This window comes from Rhinopithecus bieti, unplaced genomic scaffold (genome assembly GCF_001698545.2).
Source record: "Rhinopithecus bieti isolate Rb0 unplaced genomic scaffold, ASM169854v2 scaffold_1530, whole genome shotgun sequence".
Classification (NCBI taxonomy): Eukaryota; Metazoa; Chordata; class Mammalia; order Primates; family Cercopithecidae; genus Rhinopithecus; species Rhinopithecus bieti.
Genome location: NW_016803808.1, coordinates 1398627 through 1423619, shown reverse-complemented (window position 1 = coordinate 1423619; position 24993 = coordinate 1398627). Strand labels below are relative to the sequence as shown.

General features: G+C 46.1%; 2 protein-coding genes across 3 annotated transcripts in view; one reads left to right on the top strand and one right to left on the bottom strand.

The window, feature by feature from the left end:
* Positions 1 to 24993, bottom strand: part of ASAP2 (ArfGAP with SH3 domain, ankyrin repeat and PH domain 2) — a 203735-nt gene that overhangs the window by 80321 nt on the left and 98421 nt on the right. For both annotated transcript variants that reach the window (XM_017853630.1, XM_017853639.1), the window contains exons 4-8: positions 11529 to 11603; positions 10782 to 10793; positions 9822 to 9862; positions 6826 to 6955; positions 2775 to 2860 (exon numbers count right to left, since the gene is read on the bottom strand). In XM_017853630.1, coding sequence (XP_017709119.1) covers positions 2775 to 2860; positions 6826 to 6955; positions 9822 to 9862; positions 10782 to 10793; positions 11529 to 11603 — 344 coding nt within the window. The remainder of the gene's footprint in view (positions 1 to 2774; positions 2861 to 6825; positions 6956 to 9821; positions 9863 to 10781; positions 10794 to 11528; positions 11604 to 24993) is intronic.
* On the top strand, positions 22081 to 22545 carry LOC108516239 (NADH dehydrogenase [ubiquinone] 1 beta subcomplex subunit 4-like). Its single transcript, XM_017853618.1, has one exon. The coding sequence runs from the start codon at positions 22100 to 22102 to the stop codon at positions 22487 to 22489; it is 390 nt and encodes a 129-aa protein (XP_017709107.1). The 5' UTR covers positions 22081 to 22099; the 3' UTR covers positions 22490 to 22545.

Here is a 24993-nt window from a genome sequence, read left to right as displayed (position 1 = left end):
ATCCCAGAATAGCTTCTTCTTAAAAATAAAATATCAGCAAGGAAGCGACCCACTTCCTAAATTGCCTGACATAAGAACTGAAGAAGTAATTTGCATGTTCATCACAAAGTCAGAATTTTGAGTCTCCATAAAATAATTCATCTTGAAAACTATACAATTTCAAGGTCTTTTCCACCCTCTAAGTAGAGATGAGCTATCTTTTAAATTTTTTTAACATAAATTCATGGGGTACAAGTGCAGTTTCGTTATAGGCCTGGTGGTCAACTTAGGGCTTTCAGGATATCCAACACCAGAATAACATACATTGTACCTATTAAGTATTAGTAATTTCTCATCATCCCCACTCCGCTCAGCCTCCTGAGACTCTGTTGTCACTCTGCTCTCTACATCCATTGGCATGCCTTTTTTAGCACCCACTTAGGAGTGAGAACATGCGATATTTGTCTTTCTGTGGCTGGCTTGTTTCACTTAATGACTTTCAGTTTTACCCCTGTTGCTACAAAAGACATGATTTCACTTTTTTTTTTTTTTTTTTTTTTTATGGCTGAAGTTCTCTTTTAACTTTGGATGAACCATTCGGCACATACTCCTTTGCCACCTGACCTCAAGTGCTTTAGAAATGCAACATCATCAAAGCTGTATTAAGAATTCCAAAGCAGAGCTCAGTTCAATTCCACGGTGCAATTCACTGCTGCAAATATGCGCCAGGTAAATGTGCCACACACTGCAGATATAAAACAAATGACATGGCCTCTTCCTTAGGAGTGTATAGTTCAGCAGCACAGAGACACGAGGAAGATGTCATCATGGAGACAAGTAGAGGTGTGGCAGCAACACAGGAGGAAGAAAAGGCAAAAGGGAGAAGCATTGCAAAGCAGGAATGATCCATGAGCTGGGTCCTAGGAGGAACAGAAGACAGGCAGGGCACAGAGGAAAGAGGCCTTCTAGGAAAAGAAACAATTGTGTACAAAGGTAGGTCGCTGGCGGCATAGCCTGCTCTGGGAAGGTACGCAGACAGGCATGGCAATTCCACAAGGAAAATATTTCTCGTCAGTCCACACCTTCCACTTTCACTGTCACGAGGTCAGCTGGGCCATCGTCACCTCTGGGCTGCACAGGGACAGGAGCTGTGTTTCCAAGCAATTGCCCACATCCACCCTTGTCCTATCTGGTTCCTTCTCTGCAACATGCAGAGTAATCTTGTTACAGCCAAGAAGCTTCCTGAAGCTGCGTCTAACCAACACCACTGTCTCTCTCCCCATCACTGTTTTGCCTTTTCATAAACTCAGTTAAATATTGGCTCGTGTTTCCTACTTGCCTCCCCCATGAGACCCCAGGGTCCATGAAGGCAAGAACTTTGCTTTCCTCCTTACTGCATCACCAAAACCCCTAATAGCACCTGGCACATCACAGGAGTGCAAACAAATGATCCTCTGCTTCAATCTCTTCAAGAGCTTCCCAACAGATTTGGGATAAAATCTAAAACCTTTTGCAAGAGGTCTGGGGCTGTCCACATCCCTAAGGCTTTTCTATGCAGTTTCGTTTCAGGCCACTCTCCTTTTCACTGAGTTGACGTCACCTTGTCCTTTTTCCTGCCTGAAGACCTAGACTCTGCCTGGAACTTTCTTCCCCCACTCCTTATCTGCCGGCTCCTACTCATACTTTAGATCTCAGATCCATGTCTCCTCAGGGAGGTCTGCCGCTCATTCAAGAAAGAGCCGAGTACCTACTGTGTTCCGGGCACCGCGTGCTGGCTGTTGGAGACTGTATCAGGAATAAAATAGAAAAACAAAAACCAAAAAACCCTACCCTAAATCTTTATATCAGGTCCTTCTATTATATTCTTTCTTAGATTCCTATACTTTAAAACACTTTTGTAAACATCTAATTAGAAATTCGTCTCTTTCAGTCCAACTTCCCTACTTGACTCTTCAAGCAGGCACTATGCCAGCACTGTGCATCAGTGTGCCTCTGGCCTCTGGTCCAGCCTCTGGTCTGTGCTCAACAGAAGTGTGCTGGGTGGGTGAGTGAAGGAGCCAGGGGCCTGTATCAGTGACTGGGGGACGAGGAGCAGAAGCCAGGTCAGAGACGTGGGTCAGACTGAAGTACTGACATACATGGCAAAGCTGAGTACTTGAGCAGCCCCTGCAGGTGGAATTCTCTCCTCCTCCTCTACTAACATCTTCCTTTGCTCATCACAGTCCTTGGCTCTACAGGATAAGTAATATATAAAAGTGTTTTCTTATTTTAAAACACTGCATTAACACCATATCATTTCTCTTTTAACAAACATCTGAGAGATGCGGAATAGGTCAAATTAGTTTGTCCCTCTACAAAAAGAGCCAAAAATAAATATATTTGGCAATGACTACAGATTTTTTATATTGTATATATGCTTTTATTTTGAATGAAGATATAATCCCCAAGCCATAAAATTCATCCTTTTAAAGTGATTTGTAGTAAATTCACAAAGTTGTGCAATCATTAGCACTCACTTCCAGAATATTTTCAATATCCCACAAAGAAACCCTATACCCGTGAGCAGTCATTTCTCATTTTCTTCTTCCTCCAAGCTGCGGCAATCACTCATCTGCTTTTTGTCTCTGTTCTGTCTGTTCTCAAGGTTCACCCATGTTGTTGCATGAGTCAACACCTCATTCCCTTTACTATAGAGTTCTACATGAGTGTTTATTTCCTACGAGCTATCTATAGATCTCCCAGAAGTTGCCATACATGAAGAAACATTTAAGATAACATCATAACAAAGAACTTACTTGCATTGGGCATGAAAATATTTTATCAGATTCTGAAGTAAATCCACTCCCTTTTTAATCTTGATTTCGTTGACCTTCAGCAGATACTGTTGAAAAATGAAAAGGAAATGTCACAGAAGTAAGCAGAATATGATTTTAAAAGGAGCTTCTGAGGACTGAGATGATTTCTTGTACTTCTTTGGCATCTTTCACAATGCGTAGAGTGCATGATCAACACTTAGTATCTCCTGGATTCCACAACCATTTCTTTATCTTGGGGCCATATGAATTATCTGACAGTCAGATAATTAAATATTTAAGTGCCAAAAACTCCCAGTAATAAGACAGTCTATCTTAGCCTGCTAGGAGAAATCTTCACTCTAGCTGCATGGAAGACTATGGATGGTTCAAATAAATGGGATTTCTAACCATCTCAAACATACTTCTTCCCAAGGTCCCTTTCTTTAAGAACACTAATTGCTAACATATTGTAGCTGAGATGCTTGGCATTGTGTCTCTGTCCTGAGACATTTTCCTTACACGTAAAATAATGTGATTGTTAGAAAAAAACAAAGTTTAATTGAAATGAATTAAAGCTATTTTTGACTTGGAGAATTCATTAGTGACCACGAAGGTATCAGAAAGCCTCAGGGAGCTACAAAACCAGTGTCAGGAAATAAAAGGACTTCATGAGTCCCCATCTCCTCCGCTGTCAGGAGATGATCTCTGAGACGGAATGTCCCCTGGAAGCGCTGCTGATTCATGCCCTGGCTATCAGCTGTAAACGATGGGCGGGGGTGGGGTAGGGGTACCCAAGTTCAGATGCTCACTGAGGTCTCTCTGCAGCCCAAGGAGGAGGTGGAAAGCTGCTGTGAAACTGTAAGCTACAAATTGTCCTTCTGCCTGTAACAACTACCTGTAGGTCCTTCTTTCCCTCTTTCTTTGATATTTATTAAATATTTGGCAATGTATCAAATTTTTAAATTTTGACCTAGAAATTCTACTCCCAGGGATTTATTCTAAGAAGATAACCACAAAAGTTTACAAAGATGAACAGAAAAGAAGATACACTGCTATCTTGTTTATAAAAGTAAACAATGGCAACAGCCCAAACCTAATGAGTAGGACTTAACATATGGTGCATCCATACAGAAAATACTGTGCAGCCACTAAGCCAATAAAACCCACAATTTCTGACATGGACATCAATACACTAGAGAGTGAAAATAGGTTATAAAGCATCAGCAGAGAAAGATCTACTTATACAAATTTTTTTTTGAATGTATACACAGGGACATGTAAAGATGTTTAGTTAAATGTCAAAGTGATTATCTTTGGGTAAGTAAAATTTGGGTGCAATTTTTAATTCCTTTTATATGTATTTTCTTATATTAACCAATTTTCTTTAAAAGCATATACTATTTTTACAAACAGCAACAGAGGATCTCTCACACCTCCACTCACAGAAGGTCTGTATTACCTACCTGACATACTGAATTTCTTTATTAAATGAATTTTGAAGAAAGGGCTCCACAGCTTTAAAATAAAAACCTGAAAGCCACTCTTCTAGATTAGATCCTGGGCAACTAAAATTTTAAACACCTAAACAACAGCAAGCACTTAAAGCTTGAGAACTTCAGTTTGCGGAAACAGTCAAATAATTTTAAAGTCACGTTTTTTTTGTCTGTTTTTGTTTTTTGTAGAGACAGGGTCTCACCATGTTGCCCAGGCTGGTCTTGAACCCCTGGGTTCAAACAATCCTCCCACCTCAGCCTCCCAAAATGCTGGGATTACAGGTGTGAGCCACCCTGCCCGGCCTTTAAACATGATTTTAATGGAGGCAATCTAATTCACTTCCGAGTTAGATTCTCAAGGAACTGTTTTTCAAATGATCTTTCTCACCTATGGAAAGAAAGGCCTTCACAGCCCATGACTATCTGGCCAACTTCTACACTCTTCATCAGATGTCTTCTGTGAAAACTGTGAGTTTACTGTTAGATAAGCCCACCTCTGCTTTTATGCATGCATATACTACAGCTCTCACTCAACCGTGAAACATTAGTGCCTGACCCCTCCAAGTGCCAGCTCTGCAGAGCCAGGACCCAGCACTACCTGAGGACTGCTCAAAAGATGGCTCAAGTCTATGACTTAGAGGCATCATCTATACAGTGTATTTCCATTAAAATAAATGACTTAGTCAGTTCACAGGATCAATTCACCTGGACACAGAAGAGAAGAAGTAACCAGTGCAAGGTGCATATACCACAGCAAGCAACGACAGAGCCAGTGGGGAACCCAGTTACTCCTTAAGTCATGGCTACAACCTTCACACACTACTTGAATTTCAAAATTTCAGTATGCATTTTAAATAGTCTTAAAATGTTTAGGTAAATAGATTTCTACTTTACTAACCAAAAAGAGCATGACCTGAACACAAATACCCCTTTCCAAATTCATCCTTTGTAAAACACTACTATTTAATTTCACCCTGATTGTTTGTAAAACGCTACTACAGTACTTAATTAGAAACAATATCCTTACAGAAGGAGGATTGAAAAAAAAATACTTTGTGCTTGTATTTTGGCCCCCAAAAAAACTTGGCCCCCAATGCAGCAGTGTTGACAGGTAGAACCTTTGGGAGGTGACTGGGTCATGAAGGCTTTGTCCTCATGAGTGGATTAATCCATTCATGGATTACTGAGGGAGTGGGACAGTTATGAGAAGAGTGGGTCTCTTATTAAAAAGCCAGTTTGGCTGTCTCTTGTGAGGCCCCCACCATGTGATATCCTGCACTGACTCAGGACTCTGCAGAGTCCCCACCAGCAAGAAGGTCCTCACCAGATGCAGCCCCTCAACCTTGGACTTCACAGCCTCCAGAACTAGGAAAGAAATTTCTTTTCTTTATAAATTACCCAGTCTCAGGTATTCAGTTATAGCAACAGAAAACAGACTAAGATAAGTAGATATTCTAACCTTAGACAAAATGGACTTAACTTTCAACTGCTACCCTGATTCCTGGGACTGATTCCCCTCTGCTGACCACTTAAGAACTTGCTCTGGGAATAAAAACTCATTTAAATACATTTCTAAGATATATGTATTTACAAGGGTTAAGCTCCTGCTGCAATTAACAAACATACATTCCAAAATCAGAAAGTGCCTTCTGGATTAGCTTTGCTGTTGATTGCTTAGACGGAATTAAGAGCTGGCCAATGCCAGTTTCAATGCCTGTCACAAACATGACCCATGCACTTTGTATATTTGAAATCTAAGTTTGCACCACCATGAGAGGGAAACAAATGCCATCCAGGGCGAGGGAGCTTAGCTGGCACTGCCAGGAGGAACCAACCCCAGGCAGAGGTGGCAACTGTTTCCATGTGCCATTTATATACGTGTACCTGGCAAGCAAGGCACAAAAATAAAAAAGCTGTGAGCAAAGGCCTTCATGATCCACACTCTCTGATCTCAGAGAAATGCTCTGAGAATGTCCGTCCTGCTGTCTCCCCTAAGGGATGGGCTGAGGCTGCAGGATGGAGTGGAGCAGACAGGCGCTCCCCAGACCACCTGGGCCTTCAGGCTGGATGAGTGCCCTCGCCTGAGCAAGTGAGGTCTAGGAGGAAGTCAAACGGGTGACTTGGCTTCCCATTCACTCACATACACTGACCCAGGCCATGGTCTGTCATCGCTGTATGGTGTTCTCAGCTGACTTCTCACCCTCCCACAAGCCAGTCACTGACTCCACTGGTACAAGGGAACTCAGACATCTCATTTAAATACACCCAAGGAATAAGTATTTTAGCAAGAGTATGTATGTGAGGCCAGAAAGAACATTCTATACATTTAGTGGTTTTTCTCTACTTTTAAGAAAATGTTGGTGTTAAAGTAACCTAATTCGACCCTCCAGGAAACCAGCACTTCCCTAGTAAAAGAAATGTCAACACAGGCGCAAAGGGAGTCCAATAATGCATGTGGCGTTTTCTCTGAAGCCACAGGTATCGGTGAGACGCTCCCACAGGTGAGGGCAGAGCCGGCACAGCCTGGGCTGTAGGACCTGCCTTCGCCACCGCCTTACCTCGCACATCTGCAGCTGGAAGAAGCGCCTCTCCTTTTCCATCTCTTCGGCAATTTCCGCTCCACTTATTTCAGTCCGAATCATCCCATGGAGCTTGGCGTGTTCCTTTTTCTCCTTTTCTATCTTGGTTCTACGTGTGAAAGCAAGGATAAATCAAGATGCCTGTTGGCACGGAACTCAATGGGACAGCCTTGAAGCTGCCCCAGTACCCAGCCTGGCAAGACCAATGCTCACCACATGCTTCAGCACAGGCAACCTCTGAACTGCCTCAAAGGGAAAATGGGTGTCCTCATGAAGATGTCAAGCTGGGCCTTCCCACTTACTCAGCAAGTACTTCCTAAGTGCAAGTACTTCCTAAGCACCTGCTTTGAGTCAGGTATGGGTCAGAGGAGGTGGGAAGTCTGCACAGGGCTTGGAGGGTTCCTTCGGCATCAGCATTCGGAGCCTGCCTGCCCTCTAGTAACACGAGGGCACTGTCTGACTCTTCCCCACCCACTGTTTCTCCTCCTGGACTTCCTCCCTAGTCTCTGTCATCACCTCCTCACTCAGTGAAGCCACACCAGTTCTCTGCCTTGACCTACAACACCGCTCATCACTGTAGAAGACCACCAACCACCTTTCCATGCTGTCGGCTTAATTATCCTTTCCACATTCATCTCGTGCCTAACTTGTATTACCTAAATGTCGAGTGTGCAGTTCAGGGTAAAAACTGACCAACGAACAAATCCAAAAAAGAGCCACCATGGTAAAAAGGAGCCACAAAATCATGTTTGCTAAGGTGGGCTTGAAATAGCCATGAGTTTTTATTCTGGAGAAAAGGAGACTAAACAAAACCAACAGAAAGCACTCAAAAAACAGAAAGGGCTGCCATGAAGACAAGGGAAGCAGCTCTCCCTGTAGAGCCTCAAGTAGACACCACAAGACCCAAATAGCATGTTCTTTCAAAGGCATCCAATGATGAAATGGGCTACGCGGGGTTCCAGAGGGCTCCCTGTCATTAGGGTGAGGAGGACTAGAGTGTTTAGGAAGAGGCAAGAAATGTCATTTCTCTGTGTGTCCTGCACTGTGTAGGTTCTCAACAATTTGAAGGAGTGAAGGAGCGAATGAGTGAAAAATAAACACACAGGAGACCCTTGGGGAGGGATGTTTAACGAGTTTATGCATCCGGGAGGGAGTGTGACTGGAGGGTCCCTGGGACTAGAATTAGACAATTCCAAGGTGTCCCTGACACTCCTTCACAGGCAAGAGACCGTCCAGACACTGGTCATTTCTCTTAATAATCAGGTATGGGATTATTTGCCCAGGAATTTAAAAGACATCTAAAACCTATTATGGTTGTTACATATCACTAAACCTCTTGGGATAAATGAATCTCCCACATTAATAAAAAATTACTTCCTTTATTTATCCTACAATGACTTCAAGTTTAAAGGGTACTGCTCCTTCTTCCTAAATTCTAGGGTTTTATGAGGAATTCTGTCCCCTTTCTACCCATGTGTGTCTCATTTTTACAGAATTTGATGTTATCCTCCTTCCAAACCTTTTATTTTCAGAACCAGACGACTCTCTCAGGCACTCTTCTTCAGAAAGCCCTTTCTGCCCTTGGTCTAGTCACACACAGTACCACTTCCCATCAGTCACAGAGAGGGCAGCAAGTGTGGCTGAGTGAAGTAGGAAAGCTGCTTCCTGGCCTGTCTCAACTACTCTTACTGGCTGACCAGCAGAAACCACTGACTCTAGGTTTTCCCTCTGCAAAGCAGGAATCCACTGATCCCTTCCCATTTATTTCACCCAACTGGCACACAGATCAAGGATGCTGACAGACCAGGGATCCCAAGTGAGGGCCTCCCTGGGCTGAACGGACCTGCAGGGTTCTCTAGTCAACACTCTGCCTGTGCTTCTGAATGAATGCACACCATCAATGAAACTCCAGAACTCAGGGCCAAGCAACCTCGGGTATGGAAATGTAAGATTCCCACGGATAGAAGGAGTATCAAAGGTGAAGGGCTCACTGAGTTGAGCTTTGTGATCCTTCCCCACTGAAAAGATATCCAGGGCTAGTTTTTTTTGTTTGTTTTGTGTTTTGTTTTTAACCAAACAACCTAATGAAATACTTGTACTTACATTTGAAATGACTTCCTCATAATACCTTTTACTTTACCAGACAGCTTCATATGAAAGCTTCATGTGAAAGTTTCTACTTCCAATCAGAACACTCAACATTACCCAAGGCACAGAGATTACAAAGTAAACACCACCATATTTCATATCTTTCCAGTATTTAAAATAATTGAAGCCATTATTCCCCCCACAATTACCTGCCTGATCAATTCCCTGTAGCTTGACTCTCTCTACAATAGGGATGGGAAACTGTGATTGGGGAAGTTACAACTGCCTGAAGTCAACCAACAGAGTCTTGTCTATTGGCTGACTTCAAGTCAGGAAACCAATTCTATTTCTTATAGAAACCATAGTTCACATCCAAGAATCAATTCTCCATTCTTCAGGTTTTTTTTTTTGGCAGATGCATCCGAAGGAGACAGGTATTGAACCCTCTTTTTAAAAACCAAGGGAACTGGTATTTCAGAGAAACACAGATACAAAGCTAAGTAGTTTTCACCAATCACCAGGAAGATGAAGTCTGAAAACTGCCCTGTTATCAAAAATGGTAACAGAATGGACAAAGTGTTTAAAAACAAAAACAGAAAGAAATACCTCCTGAGAGAAACTGGTCTTAACTTCCCTCAATGAACTTTCCTGAAAATAACATCCTATAACCACTATGACATCATAGACAAAGGAATGGAGGAAAACAGATTAAAAGAAGAAGATAGCATCACCAAACACATCTGTCATCAAAACGAACCATAACAACATGGTTGATAAAAATTCTTTGCTGGATTAACGTTTATTTAGACAATCCCTTTAAGCAGTAAGAGCTTGGTTTAAATTTGGAATCTCAAATTACCTGTACGTAATTTTAAAAACGAGAACACTCACATTTTGTTTCATAGTCCTTCCAAGCTTTATCAAAAGGCTTTTCAGATCCTGTAAACAAAGAGTAATAAATTAGGCGAGGCTAATCATTCACTTCCGTGCAAGATAAACTTACTTATCCCTGTACTAGCCCTGAAAGAAGCATTAATGTCTGCAATAAATGACATATGTAATCCCGTGAAAAATAAAGAATGCTTTTAAGCAGACTAGTGGTGGCATTTCCTTTCTTTCTCTTAAAATAATATAGAATATGCTAAATGCACACAAAAGCAAGGTGCTGCCACCCAGTTATGACACTCATGGGCCACCTTGTGTCACCTGTGTCCTACTCCCTGCCCTGGGCCTAATCTGAAAGTAAACCCTGAAAGACAACCTTTAATCTGCAAATATTTCAGGATGTCTTTCTAAAAGAAAAGAACTCTAATTGATAGATGAATCTCGACACATCTAACCCTGCTTTAAGCCCAATGACAGGAACAGAAAGGCCACCACATCCTCCTGGGGTCTCCTACTGCACTTTCGTCTGCAATTCAGGACTTCATAAGCTCTGCTAAAGCCTGCCTCAAAAACTACTGAGCCACTGGAAATTCTATCAAATGGTCCCCACCTATTTATGCTCCTTTCAAAGGGGTTCTTCAGGGAGTCAGAAATCTTTTTGTTGTTTTGTTGTTGTTGACTACTTTTTGGCTTTTCAACGGCCTCAGGTAAGGCCCAAGTGCCACAGCCTGGCATATAAGTCCCTGCACAAACTGGCTCCTCCTGCACCCTGGCAGCCTGACATGCAGCACTGAGTCCTGCCCCCTGTGTGCACCTGCGCCTTTCCTCTGCCTGGGATGCCCTCCCGCCCGTGAGTTGGGCTAACTCCGCTGACCTGTTCTCCGAGCCCCTGAAGGCTCGATAGAGAATGTGTCTCAACAGCTCTCTCCGGGCACACTCTGTGAAGGAGACCCCGAGAGGGCTCTGCAGAGGTCCTGGAGATGGGACCCAGGAATCGTGTGCAGATCCACAGAATTTGAGTCTCCTGAGAAGGCAGCCACAATCATGTCCCTTTCATGATGCATGTCTGTCAGGGCTGGCGGTGGGCAGGAGCAGCAGGCTGCCCAGCAAACACTCCTCTAGCCCTGCCCACTGCCCTGCCCCCGAAACAGCTCCTGGCCTGCGTGCTCATGAGCAAACGCCACTCCAGCCCTGTCTGCTGCCCCCTTAAACAGCTCCCGGCCTGTGTGCTTATGGCGGCTAGGCATGTCCTAAACAGCCAACATCCTCTGAAGGACAGAGAGACGAAGTCAGCTCATGCCTGAAGACTGCGACCTTCCCAGCAGGAAAATACACACTTGCTAGGATCCTTTCCCAGTGGTAAATGGGCAACGTGCCAGTTAGAAAGCCCAACTTCTCCCACAGGTTTCCCTCCTCCCTGGAGGGACCAAAACTCTTCACTGTTTCCAAAATAGCAGTTTTCTTTCCCTTCCCAGTCACCTCCCCTCATCAAGTCTGTTGCACCAACAGGATAGCCAGAAAGGCCAAAAGTCACCACCGTTCTGGCTGAAAGGTGGTCCCAAGATGGCAAATCAGAGGAAGCGGAGACAAAAGAGCCATCCTGTCGTCCCCATGAGAATGTACTGGCGTGGCTGCTGCCCGGCAGGCCAAGTTACCGTGACTCTATATGTCTAAAAGCTGCCCCCGGTGTCACAGTGTCAATGTCATACCCCTTTCACTCCTTTCAGGTCCCCCTTCAGCAAACTGTCCAAAGGGAAGGAGATTATGTTGTTCATATTCTGAATCTAAAAAACAAAAACAAAAAGGAGATTCTTATTCAGCTTCCTTGTGAATCTAAAGTAAGGACAGCAAGGACATTAGAGAGAACATTCGATAACGATTCGCCTCCACCTAAAACCCGGCTGGTGCAGGTACTGTGCCTTATTCAGTCACACATTCTTTGGAACAATTTCATCTTACAAACGAATAGAGGACGAATGAAAAGTCTAGGTCTGTATATTTTTCACAGTAACCATCTTATATTCTTATGCTATAAAGTTTGTAAAGAAACAATCATTGTAGTGAAGAAAAAATATTTCAAAACAGTCAAGAGAGAATTACGTCAAAAGCCTGGGATAAAAGGAAACCCCCACTTCTGACTCTCAATCACGGCTCCACCCATAAGTTGGGCTGTACTGGGGTTGGCACTCTGGGCCCCAGGCCCCAGTCTCCACAGCAAGCTCCAAACGGGGAAAAAAGGCAAAGTCTTCTGTCTATTGCAAAGGCACACGAGCGAATGCTGGGTGCGAATGATAAAAGAAATGTGTGTGTGCTGGAGAGGGAGAGTGTGTGTCAATGAGTGTGTACGACTGAGAGTGTGTGTGGGTGTGTAGGGTGTAAGTGTCTGTGTCTTGAGTACAAGAGTGAATGCACATGAGGGTCTGTGTGAGTGAATGTGGGTATGAGTGATCGTGTAGGTATGTGAGGGAGCATGTTAAGTGACTGTTTGAGGGTATGATTGTGTGAGGATGTGAGTGTGTGAGTGCAGATGTGAGCGTGTGAATGATTGTGTATGGGTGTGTGTGGGTGAGGATGTGACTGTGTGTGGATGTGAGTGATTGTGTGAGTGTGGATGTGTGTGAATGTGATTGTGTATGAGTGTGTGTGGGTTTATGAGGGTGTGATTGTGGGAGGATGTGAGGATGTGTGTGAATGTGATTGTGTATGGATGTGGGTGGGTGTGATTGTGCGTGGATGTGATTGTGTGGATGTGAGTGTGGGGGTGTGTGATTGTGGGCATGTGAGTGGATGTGTAAGTGTGTGACTGTGTCTTGAGCATGAGTGAATGCACGAGGGTGTGTGAGTGAATGAATGCGTGTGTAAGGGAGCATGTGTTTGAGGGTGTGTGTGTGGATGTGAGTTGGGAGTGACTGCACTGTATGAGGGTGTGTGGATGTGAGTTGGTGACTGTGAATGTGACTGTGAGGGTGTGTGTGAGGGTGTGACTGAGTGAAGATGTGAGTGACTATGTGAGTGTGGATGTGTGTGGGGGGGTGTGATTGTGAGGGTGTAAGGGTGAGCATGGATACGGGTGTGAATGCATGGGGTGTGTGTTGAGTGTGGTTGAGAGTGTGTGGATGTGAGTGGGTGAATGAATGGGGTGTGAGTGTGGTTGTGAGAGTGTGTGTATTGAGTGTGGATGTGATTGGGAGTGATTGCATGTGTTGTGTGTTCAGAGTGGTTGTATGAGTGTGGATATGAGTGGGTGTGATTGTGTGGGGGGCATGTGAGTGTGAGGGTGTGACTGTGAGAGTGAGGGTGTGATTGTGAGGAGGTGTGTGATTGTGGGGGGGGGTGTGGGTGGGTGTGTGAGTGAGGGTGTGTGTTGCGGCATGTTGCTAGGGAAAGGAGATAAATGGGAACAGGAAGGCCAAGAGCCTTGGTACCCCCATTCTTCTCCCTGAAGCAAGAAGGCAGGAGAGTGGGGACACACACTGTCGGCATGGATTAAACTGGGTGGAAGGGAAGCCTCCTAACCAACAGGCACATGAGTAGCAAGCAAGTCTCCATGACGGCAGTTCAAATGCGACTCAACTCGAGATGCAAAGCTTCAGTAAGGAAGAGCCTTCAGGTACAGACCCAGAGCCCTGAGCCTGAAAAGATTCCCTCCCTCAAGTGGAAAATGAGCTCGAAACCCACTTTCACACTTCCCAGGCTTGGAGCACTCCCCTGAATCAATCCAATGGCCAGTTCCCACTGCTGGGCCCCTGTGGCTTCTGTGACACTCTGGGCTCCTAGATTACAGGCCCAGAGAAGGAGAAGGCCAAGAGGAGGGACTTGGGGCCTTGTGTATTCATTCATACCATTGAGCAAAGGAAAGCTTTATTTCTAGTATAATTACCTTAAATAGGAAGATAAAATGGCACCACTTATAAGGCAATATGGGATCCGATTTTTATACACTATTCAGTGTACTACACTTTTTTTTCTTTTTTTGAAACATGGTCTCACTGTGGCACCCAGGTTGGAGGGCACTTCAGCCTCAACTTCCTGAGCTCAGGGGATCCTCCCATGTTAGCCTCCTGAGTAGCTGGGCCTATAGGCACGGGCCACCAGGCTTGGCTAATTTTTTGTGTGTATTTTTTGTAGACAGGGTTTCACTGTGTTGCTCAGGCTAGTCTTGAACTCCTGGACTTATGAGATTCGCCCTCCTCGGCCTCCCAAAGTGCTGAGATTACAGGCACAAGCTACCGTGCCTGGCCTAAATTTTCCATTAGAAATAGAAATGTACTTGGAAAACACTGGTAAGGTGTGTAATAACATCTGCATCCACAGCCAATTCTGCCAAATAAATGATCAATTAATGATTGTCATTTCAGAAATAACCTTTTTGGGGAACTTCTGCCTTAGGATTAAACAACTCAACATTTGTCATGTACCTGGCCTTCCTCCAAGGTACAATGTTATCAGCTATGACTTGCTAAGATCAGCCTCAAGCATTAAATTTTTAAATCCTGAAAAGCACAGTTTAAGAAGACGTTCCTTCCGGGACGACCGGATGGAACAAGGACAAACAGAAGGCCATGCTGATGAGTAACCTACAACAGCAAGCACACCTAGATTTCCACTGTCATTGTCAGCCTTGGCAGCCAGACAGGTGAGTGAGGAATGCAACTCCGTCACAGTCCCTGCCTCCAGGGGCCACATTTCCCTCTACTTGCAAGGACACTTGCAGACAGTCCCAAGTACCCAAGAATGGAGCCAGCTCTGTTTCCTCCAACGCTCTTCCTTCCTACAAAGTCCTCCCTCCCACCCTCCTCACTTGCTCGATACCCAAGAGTCATCTCTGACCCCGCTGCTGCCACCCAGCCGTGCGGCACGCTTCTCAACAAATTCCAGGTCTTAACCCTACATACGCAGACCCGTCCTCCAACATCCCCTCCATGCCATTCTCACATCCACTGCCTCAGCTGGGCCTCACTGCTCCTTCTCGGAACTAAGGCTATGGCATCCCCTGCTCCCTGCCACCGCCTCCTAGCCTCTGCCTGCCCCAATCCCTCCTTCAGAGCTCTGGCAAGCTTCTCTGGGGTTGTGCCCCTAATAAAGACTAAACTACTTATTCCTGCCTTTCACACTCTCCATAATCCATCCTTATTTGCCACGTTTCATCTTCATCTTTCTCCAAACTGAACTCTCTCCTTCCCTGATTCTATGCATGTGCTCAATTTGTTCTATTCGACGGAAACGTCTTCCCTATCCCTGCTGTGTTCAAAGCCTTCTCATCCATCAGAAGTTACTCAAATGTCACCTTCTCTACTAAGCAACCCCAGCAGAATGTGATCCCTCCCCCTCCCCCAAATCCTCCAATATTTTCTTTTTTTTTTTTTTTTTTTTTTTTTTTTTTTTGAGATGGAGTCTCACCCAGTCTGGAGTGCCGTGGTGAGATCTCGGCTCACTGCAACCTCCACTTCCCAGGTTCAAGTGATCCTCCCGCCTCAGACTCCTGAGTTGCTGGGATTACAAGCACCCACCACCATGCCTGGCAACTTTTTGTATTTTTAGTAGAGACGGGGTTTCATCACGTTGATCAGGCTGGTCTCAAACTCCTGACCTCAGGTGATCCACCTGCCTCGGCCTCCCAAAGAGCTGTGATTACAGGTATGAGCCACTGCGCCCAGCCCCTTTTCTAAATGTTTTAAGGCACTTGGCAGGCTCTTCCCTGCATTCATCTTAGTGATCTCACACCCTAAGTTCTAAAGGGTGGTATCCACCTTTATTATATTTTATGTTTCCCAGAGCTCTCAGCACGGGGCTTGGCATAGAACAGAGGCTTGAAAAATATTGATGGAAGAAATCAGTATACTAAAATATTTTCCTGAGCATCGAACACATAAAAGACAGAATCTACAGGGGCTTCAGATAAAATGTTAGTTCTATTAACACCTTTAAACCAAACATAATACAGCAAATGCATGTGTGAATTCATTCACTCAAGTGTGTTTATTGAGCACCTATTTTGCAGACAGCAACAGTAGGTAAATTTACAAAGGAGGCTGGGTGTGGTGGCTCATATTGGTAATTCCAGCACTTTGGGAGGCCGAGGCAGGCAGATCACCTGAGGTCAGGAGTTTGAGACCAGCCTGACCAATATGGCAAAACCCCATCTCTACTAAAAATACAAAAATGAGCCAGGCGAGGTGGCACGTGCCTGTAATCCTAGCTACTTGGGAGGCTGAGGCAGGAGAATCGCTTGAACCCAGGAGGCAGAGGTTGCAGTGAGCCGAGAGGGCACCACTGCACTCCAGCCTAGGTGACAGAGTGAGACTGTCTCAGAAAAAAAAAAAAAATTTTACAAAGGTAAATGAAACACGATACCTGCCCCTTCAGAGGAAGAATTATATACATACACACCACGAATGTAAAATTCTAAGAATACCACATAGTAGCATATTTTACACTGTACAGATACCAATGGCTCCTCATTGATGAACGAAAGGTGAGAAAACAGTGACTTAGGTTTTAGGTGGTCAGGCCAGCTGGCCTGGTCTTGGGAAGAAGGAAGGGTAACTGTCCCAGTGCTCACTGCCCACTCAGCTACACGATCACACAAAACCACAATCAAGAGTCACCGGCACAGGTCAGTTTGGTCCTGAACCCCGCCTGGCTGGGAGCCAACCCGTGCCATCTAGAACAAGGCACGTGCAAAAAAGGTGGCAGCCTATAGGGGAGGATTAGAGTTGCTGGCAGGCAGGCAGGCGGGGGGAGCCTGAGTCAACGGCACCAGAACCATCCAGGGATAAGGTGGTTGGGGGGAAGAAAGTTAAAGTGCCTACAAGTTAAAATTCGTATTTCTAAAGAGAATCTTAGGTTTTTGAAGGGAGAGTGTACATATGAGTGAGTGGGAAAAACAAGCTTCTCTGCAGCAGAGAAAAAGAAATTCATCATAATGTGGTTTATCCATCTATTTTGAGATTATTCATTATTTAATTCCAGTAAGAACTTAGGTGCTGATAATAGATTAGGGTGAAAAGAGGTCAACTATGCCTTGGGACCTACAGCAAAACATTCAAGTGGAGAAGAGTGAACACTGCAAGGACATGCAGACCCACTTGGCCAGCTTGCTTTTGGTCTTCGTTCATTTCAGCAGTGACCTCTGGATGCTGGGCACGAGGCCCACAGCCTGGGGGGCAATGAGACACTCAACAACTAACTACAGCTTTTTTTTTTTTTTTTTTTTTTTTTTTAAAGACACAGTTTCACTCTGTTGCCCAGGCGGGAGTGCAGTAGCACGATCTTGGCTCACTGCAACCTCCGCCTCCCGGGTTCAAGTGATTCCTTGCCTCAGCCTCCCGAGTAGCTGGGATTACAGGCACATGCCACCCTGCCCAGCTAATTTTTGTATTATTAGTAGAGACGGAGTTTCACCATGTTGGCCAGGCTCCAAGGACAGCTCTGATGACCACTATAAGGGAGCCACATGTGGCCGGAGTAGTGGCAGGAGAGGGGGGGTGTACGGATGAGTTACGAAGCAAAAACAAGCAAGCGAGGACCTCAGTCCTCATAGAGCCTCTCCCCGTGGGTGAACAGGGGAGACACGCCACATGTTTGGGTAAGTAAACTACCAAGTGAAAACTCTGAGAGCCAGGAATGAGATGCCATGCAACTTCCATGAAGAGAACATTATTTCTAGCCTGGATACCAGGGAAATCTCTGTTTAGCAGCGGATGTGAGACAGACCTTCAAAAGATGGGGCATTGTGAGGTGGGGGCAGGGGTAGGTTGGGCAAAAGGAACGGCGTGGAGGGTGGTCACAGTGCTGCTGTGGACCCTGCCAGCCGCGGCAGTCAAGGAGTCAGCAGAAAGCAGCAGCTGGAGAGAAAGAAGCCTGGTGCCAGGTCAATGAGGGGGATTCTGGCTTCATTCACAGTTTTTCTCTTTGGAATTATTTAAATTATCAAAATTAGGAAACTATTACTTTTCTAATCAGAAAATAAATTATTATAATAGAGACAGAAAAGTAGATCAATGGTTGCCTGGAGTGGAGGGGAAGATGGGATTAACTGTACAAGAACATGAGGGCCCTTAAGGGGAGAAGAAAATGTCCTAAAACAGATTTAAGGTGACGGTTGCACCACTTGGTAAAGTTACTGGAAATCACTGATGTGTACACTTGAAATGGGCAATTTTTATAACATGTAAAATATGCCTCACCAAAGGTGTTTACTTTTTAAAGAAAATCTCACAAATATCAATAGAATCCCCATCAATGGCTTCACTAATAAAGCTTCCAGACTCCTGGACATCAGCCTGTTTGCCTCTGCCTTTCCACGCTCGGTGTATGCAACCCACACAGCACACACGCCTCGTGGCTCAGGGAGAATTTCCCAGGACACGGCCACCACTCTGGTCTCTGTCTGGGCCAGAGAACAAGTGCATGGGAGCCGGACGCCCTTCTCGGCAGATGTGCCCTGCAGCCTGAGTGTCGGGCAGGCTCTGGGCTTCCTCCATGTGTCTGGCAGCCTCAGGTCCACAGCCGAATGAGCCATCCTCGAGTTCTGGCCAAGAGAGATGAAAACCACAGCCAGAAGATGATTACACATCCCTTGTGCTCAGGCAGCTCCAGTCTCAATTTATGAGTAATGACATTTTCATGCTCTATGGGAAGAATTACATTATCCCTGGGTAACCCAACCAGAATATTTTCCTTAGCACCGAGAAAGCATGGGGCTTTCTCATGTTTTGACTCACTTTTAACAAATATACTATGTAAAATGGCTTTTTAAAACATCGAGTGCAACCTGAATACAAATTGTTAATCTTAATCACTGCTATTAACTTTGGACCAACAAGCAGGCAATTTTTTTTTTTTTTTTTGGAGACGGGGTCTCTCTCGCCCAGGATGGAACGCAGTGAGGCTCCAGTGATCCTCCCACCTCTGCCTCCCGAGTAGCTGGGACCACAGGCATGAGACACCATGCCTGGCTAATTTTTTTATTTTTATTTTTTTGTAGAGACGGGGTCTCGCCATGTTGCCAAAGCTGGTCTCAAACTTCTGGGCTCAAGCAATCTATTCACCTCAGCCCCCTAAAGTGCTGAGATTATAGGCATGAGCCACCACACCCAGCCCAGGCAATCTTTCAAATAACAATCCTCCCTTTCCCCATCCCCCCGCAGCCCCATTCCTGTCTTAGTTTTTCCCTGGAGTTCACTTGGATACGTCTGACAAGGTGAGTAAGTAGTCAAAGGTCTGTGATCTCACCAGTAGAAATAAAATGATTTAGTCAGTGGGACAGGCAGTAAACAGGGCTATAAGACATAAAGAACAAAATCATTATGCTAATGTCACAGCTGATGAGCAAACAAAGATAGGCCAGAAGGCACAGAGAGGGGAACAGAGCCAGTCAAACAGTCATCTCTTCACAATGTCCTTCCTAATATATTTTTTTTTTTGGTGGGGTGGGGGATGGTGGTGGTGGGGATCTTAAAACTCATTGCCTCTAGCTCTGTCACTTCCCACTTTCCCCCATCTCCCAGTTCACAGGCCACCCTCTCTGTTCTCTGGCCGCTGACCAACAGGCGCTGATCCAGCCGAAGTGTGGAGGTGCAGCCCCACCCCAGGGAGCTGCAGTGCTGCCTTCTCTTTGACTTAGGCAGTGAGTCATTCTGCTTTGCCAAATGATCTTGCCCAAAAGGATCCATCTAGAAGCCTGAAGCTAGACAGGATTCTTACCTTATAGCTATTTTTAAGGAGCAGCCAAAGGTCACTGGGCAGAATCTTTCCCGTTCTAGCCTCATGGGTCTAAAAAATAACAGGTCTTCCCAGGGCTCACCTCCAAAACCCTTAACAGAGTCCGACTCTTTTCGAGGACAATCAGCTTTTCCTTTAAAAGGCCATTCTATCACCATGTAATATAAAACATGGCCAAAGGATCTTACCTGAGGCTTGCCTGCGTCATGTCACTTATCTGAATATGCCCGGTTTATGAGAAACCCGAGAGGTAGAAAAGACGCTTTGAGATGTGGGGAGTTTTTAACTCGAGCAAATGCTGCTCAGTCATAGAGTTAAACAGTAAAAAGCACGGCCTCAAAGAAAGCAAACCACCTATTCACCTGCACAGGCCAGGCAACACCTTGTCTAAGGGTGGGCAGCTGCAGAAAGGCCTCACACCTCACTGTATCAGTTAAGGGCATTCTTAGCAGTGACTGCAGCATTAACAAGGATATGCAAGTGTGAACCAGCCTTCCAGTGCTGGAAGCTTCCAGCCACTTCCAGGAACAAGAGTGCACGGCCTAGGACATGTGTGTGAGGCAGGCGTTAAAGAGGGGAAAGTGGGCTTTAGACCTGTGATGTCCCACAGGATAGACACTAGCTACATGCCCCTCTTCACATTTAAATTGATTAAACTTAAAGGAAGTTAAAAATGGAGTTCCTCAGTTGCACTAGCCACATATCAAATGCAACAGTCACATGTGGCTAGAGACTTGTTAGTAAGGCAGATATACAGCATTCCCATCAATGCAAACAGTTCTACTGGGCACCAACACTTTGAACAAATGGCTTTTGAAAAGTTTTAAGCAGCTTTAGTGAAGTGTCATGGATAGACAGTAAACCACATGCATTTAAAGTACGACTTGATATGCCATGATACACGGATACTCCTATGAAGCTATCACCAAAATCCAGACTGCCAAAGTATCCTCTCACCCCGAGAGGATGTTTCCTTGTGCTCCTTTTGCAACTCCAGCTCCTTACTCCCAAGTCTCTGGCAACCCCGATCTGCTTCTTTGCCACAGAACACTGCATTTTCTGGAATTTTAGATACGGTATCTGGAATCATCCAGCGTGTATGCTTTTTCATCTGGCTTCCTGCATAATGATTTTGGGACTGAGCATAATGACTTTGCAATTCATTCACGTAGTTGCATATACCAGTAGTTCACTTCTTTTTCTTGGCCAGCACTGTTCCATCATATGGCTCCATTGCTATCTAGCCAGACACCTGTTGATGGACGTTTGAGTCATTTCCAGTTTGGGGGATACTATGGGTATCACAAATAAAGATGTTGTTTCCAGTTTGGGGGATACTATGGGTATCACAAATAAAGATGTCGTTTCCAGTTTGGGGATACTACGGGTATCACAAATAAAGATGTCGTTTCCAGTTTGGGGGATACTACGGGTATCACAAATAAGGATGTCGTTTCCAGTTTGGGGGATACTACGGGTATCACAAATAAAGACGCCATGATCATTTGTGGGATGGGGACTCTTTCAAACACTGTCAAACAGGCCTCGTTATAAGGTGGCCTTGGAGCAGACTGCAAAGGAGGTGGGCAGAGAGCCACGTGAGGACCTGGGGGAAGTGCCCTCTGGGCCAAGGGGACTCTAACACAAAGGTCCTGGGGCAGGAGTATGCCTGGCAGGTTCTGTTCTTTCTAAAGGCTGCTTATATGAAAGAACGGGTATCCAGGCAGAAAGTATTTTTGAGAAGCACAAGGTATTGAGTAAAACAGCCTGAATAAACCATCAAACGACACAGGGCCATTTCATCCCATTTAACCCATACAATTACTCTGAGAAATAAGTGTCGTGACCCCCATTTTGCAGGTATGGCAACAGAGGCTTGAGTGCTCCACGTTGCCTCCAAATCACGCAACTATTAGCAGCAGAGTTGGCTAGAACTGTGAAGCCAGAGCTCTTCCTATCAGCTCACTATTAAAGACAGCTGGACTTAAACTCCTGCTGTCACAGGGCAAGATGGTTTACACCTGCCAGGCCAGGCTAAGCTAAGCTGGGGCTGGGCACCTGCTGCCATCCTAGGTGCTGTCTCCATCAAAAAGCCCTCCTATTCCCTTTGACACAGAGCAGCCCATCAGGTACACACCAGGGAACTCTAAAGAGGAAACTCACTGATGTGGTTTGGGTCTGTGTCCCCGCTCAAACCTCATGTCGAATTGTAATCCCCAGTGTCGGAGCTGGGGCCTCGGTCACGGTGGTGAAGTTCTCATGACTGGTTTAGCACCATGCCCCTTGGTACTGTGTAGCAAGTGAGTTTAAAAGTGTGTGGCACCTCCCGCCTCATTCTTGCCCCTGCCCGCGGCCATGTGAAGTGCTGGCTCCCCCTTCACCTTTCGCCATGACTGGAAGCTTCCTGAGGCCTCCCCAGAAGCCAAGCAGAGCAGATGCTGCCATGCTTCCTCTACAGCTTGTGGAACCACGAGTCAATTAAACCTCTCTCTCTCTCTCTCTCTCTATATATATATGTTACCCAGTCTCAGCAGTTGTGCCCTGGGTTGCCAAGATGTCATTCTCAAACTATAAGTCGTCGCCCCTGGCCGCTCTGCCCGAGACCCTCGACCCAGCTGAATATGACACATCTCCGGAAACCCGGCGGGCGCAAGCCGAGCGGTTGGCCATAAGAGCCCGGCTGAAACGAGAGTACCTGCTTCAGTACAACGATCCCAACCGCCGAGGGCTCATCGAAAATCCTGCCTTGCTTCGTTGGACCTATGCAAGAACAACAAATGTCTATCCTAATTTCAGACCCACTCCTAAAAACTCACTCATGGGAGCTCTGTTTGGAATCGGGCCCCTCATCTTCCTGTATTGTATTATCAAAACTGACAGGGATAGGAAAGAAAAACTTATCCGGAAAGGAAAATTGGATCGAACATTTCAGCTCTCATGTTAAGTCTGGCAATGATGACTATATGTATTCCTGCCTAAATAAATGGTCTATTAATCATTTAAAAAAAAAAATTACCCAGTCTCAGACATTTCTTTACAGCAGTGCAGGAACTGACCAATACAATCATCTAGGCCACTTTCATTTTTGGTGTAAGTGAACAGATCCCCTGGGCCACAGTATTGCCTTGAAGTCTATCATACACACATGCATGATGCACACACTCCCGTCTATGCACTCTCAGAGGGCCCTCCTGAACAGTTGCACCCAGCCCGCCCCTGGCAGCAGAGTCGCTGATTGTTTAATTAAAAGGACAGGGGAGCCCATGCTGATCCGAAGTGTTTAACACAAACTGAAAGATGAAAACCAACCAGCTGGCAAAAACACATTGGCAACTTTCACACCAGAACAAGGAAGAAAATCGCTGACCTGGTTTCCGCTCTTAATGCCGCTGCTGTGGCAGTCAACAGCTCTGATCTTTCAGGCTCTAAGTGGAGAGAAAACTGGGCCCTCTGCCCCCTTCTCCACTAGAATAAACAAAGAGCTTGGACACGTCAGTGGGCCACCAACAACCGCGCGGACACCCACTGAAGGCCGGTTCTGGAAGCCGGAGGGCAGCACTGGAGAACCCAGGACTCAGGCACCCAAAACTACTTCTAAAACCGGATGATGGTAAAACGTTTGCTGAAGCCATCAACCAGAAATGAAAGTACTTTTTCAAAGGCATTACCTCCAAGAATCCAGGCTTAGGAAGTAGCTCTGACCTCCGCAGGACCTGGGGCACGCAAAGTCTCCATCTCACCAAGGGCGAGAGTCGGAAGCACTGGACCAAGGCTGTCCTTGGGGCAGCGGTTCTCAGTGTGGCTCCCGACCAGCAAGGCCAGCATGACTAGGAACAGGAAATGCAAAACCCTGGGCCCTACCCCAGGCCTGTGGAATCAGAAACTCTTGGGGGAGTCCAACAGGTGTGGTCTAACAAGCCATGCAGGTGATGCTGATGCACCCCAGCTGAAGAGCCACAACCCTGCAGGTGAGGTGTGGAGGTTGGGGCTGTGCGTTTCTAACAATTCCGGTGCTGCTGGTGCAGCTGGCCCAGGGGCCGCACTTGGAGGACCTCTGCTCCAGGGCAGTGCTGCTCAGGCTTGACTGCCTGCTATTGCCTGGAGCTCCTACACACTAAGACTCTGGCTTCGCAGGCCTTGGGGAGGCTGGAATTCTAAGAAGCCCCAAGCGATTCCAGTGATGCTCTGTGGGTGCCCGGCCAGGGCTCCTGTGGCACCAATGGTACAAACCCTGCCCACATGCCTTCTAAGCTAGAACCTGGAGTATATGAGCACTGATGTGGGGTGCCAGGCTTCAGATTGTAAGCAATGATTACCAAAGAGCTGAAAGTTCCCAAAGAAAGGGGAATGCAAACAAGCACATGCTGAATTTCTATCAATTCGCTGACAATTCCCTCAGTGAGCCAGGGGCAGAGGCTTGACTCCTGGCTGGGCCCATCATCCCGAGGACAAAGGGGCACAGGGTCTCTACAGCTCACAGCCCCCCATTTTCCTTCTCATCAACCTTGAGCTTCCAGTTCCTTCCCTGGGGCCCGGAAACAGGCTCGAGCCCCTCTCACCCTAGGAACCCTTCCCACCTGGCTTTCCTCTTTCATTATCAACCTTTTTTAGAACAGCGAACACCTGTGGTCCCTATCCCTCCACCTGCAGCAGCCGCTCTTCTGCCTTTAAGAAAGTCTGGGAAACGTCCATGAGGCCCTCTCAGGCACCCAAGCCAACAGGGCTGCTCTTCTGCACCCCTGCTGCGGATGTGGCTCCTGACCTCCTTCACTCACACCCCCGACTACTACAGTCCTCCTACCTGTTATCTATCTATTCCCTACAGCCCTACCAGGCCGTATCTCCACCCCCAGTACTACAACCCTCCACTTGGTATTACACCCTCCTACAGCGCTCCCACTCCTTCTCTACACCCCTAGACCCCTCCACCAATATCTACACCCCACTACTCCAGCCTCTCTACCAATATCTATACCCCACTACTCCAGCCCCTCTACCAATATCTATATCCCACTACCACAACCCCCTGCACCAATATCTATACCCCACTACTCCAGCCCCTTCACCAATATTTATACCCCATTACAACCCCTCCATCAACACCTACACCCCACTACTCCAGCCCCTCTACCAATATCTACACCTCACTATTACAGCCCCTCCATCAACACCTACACCCCACTACTCCAGCCCCTCTACCAATATCTACACCCCACTATTACAGCCCCTCCATCAACACCTACACCCTACTACTCCAGCCCTTCCATCAATAGCTACACCCCACTATTATAGCCCCTCCACCAACACCTACATCCCACTACTCCAGCCCCTCCACCAATATCTACACCCCACTACTCCAGCCCCTCCACCAATATCTATACCCCACTATTACAGCCCCTCCACCAATATCTATACCCCACTACTCCAGCCCCTTCACCAATATCTATA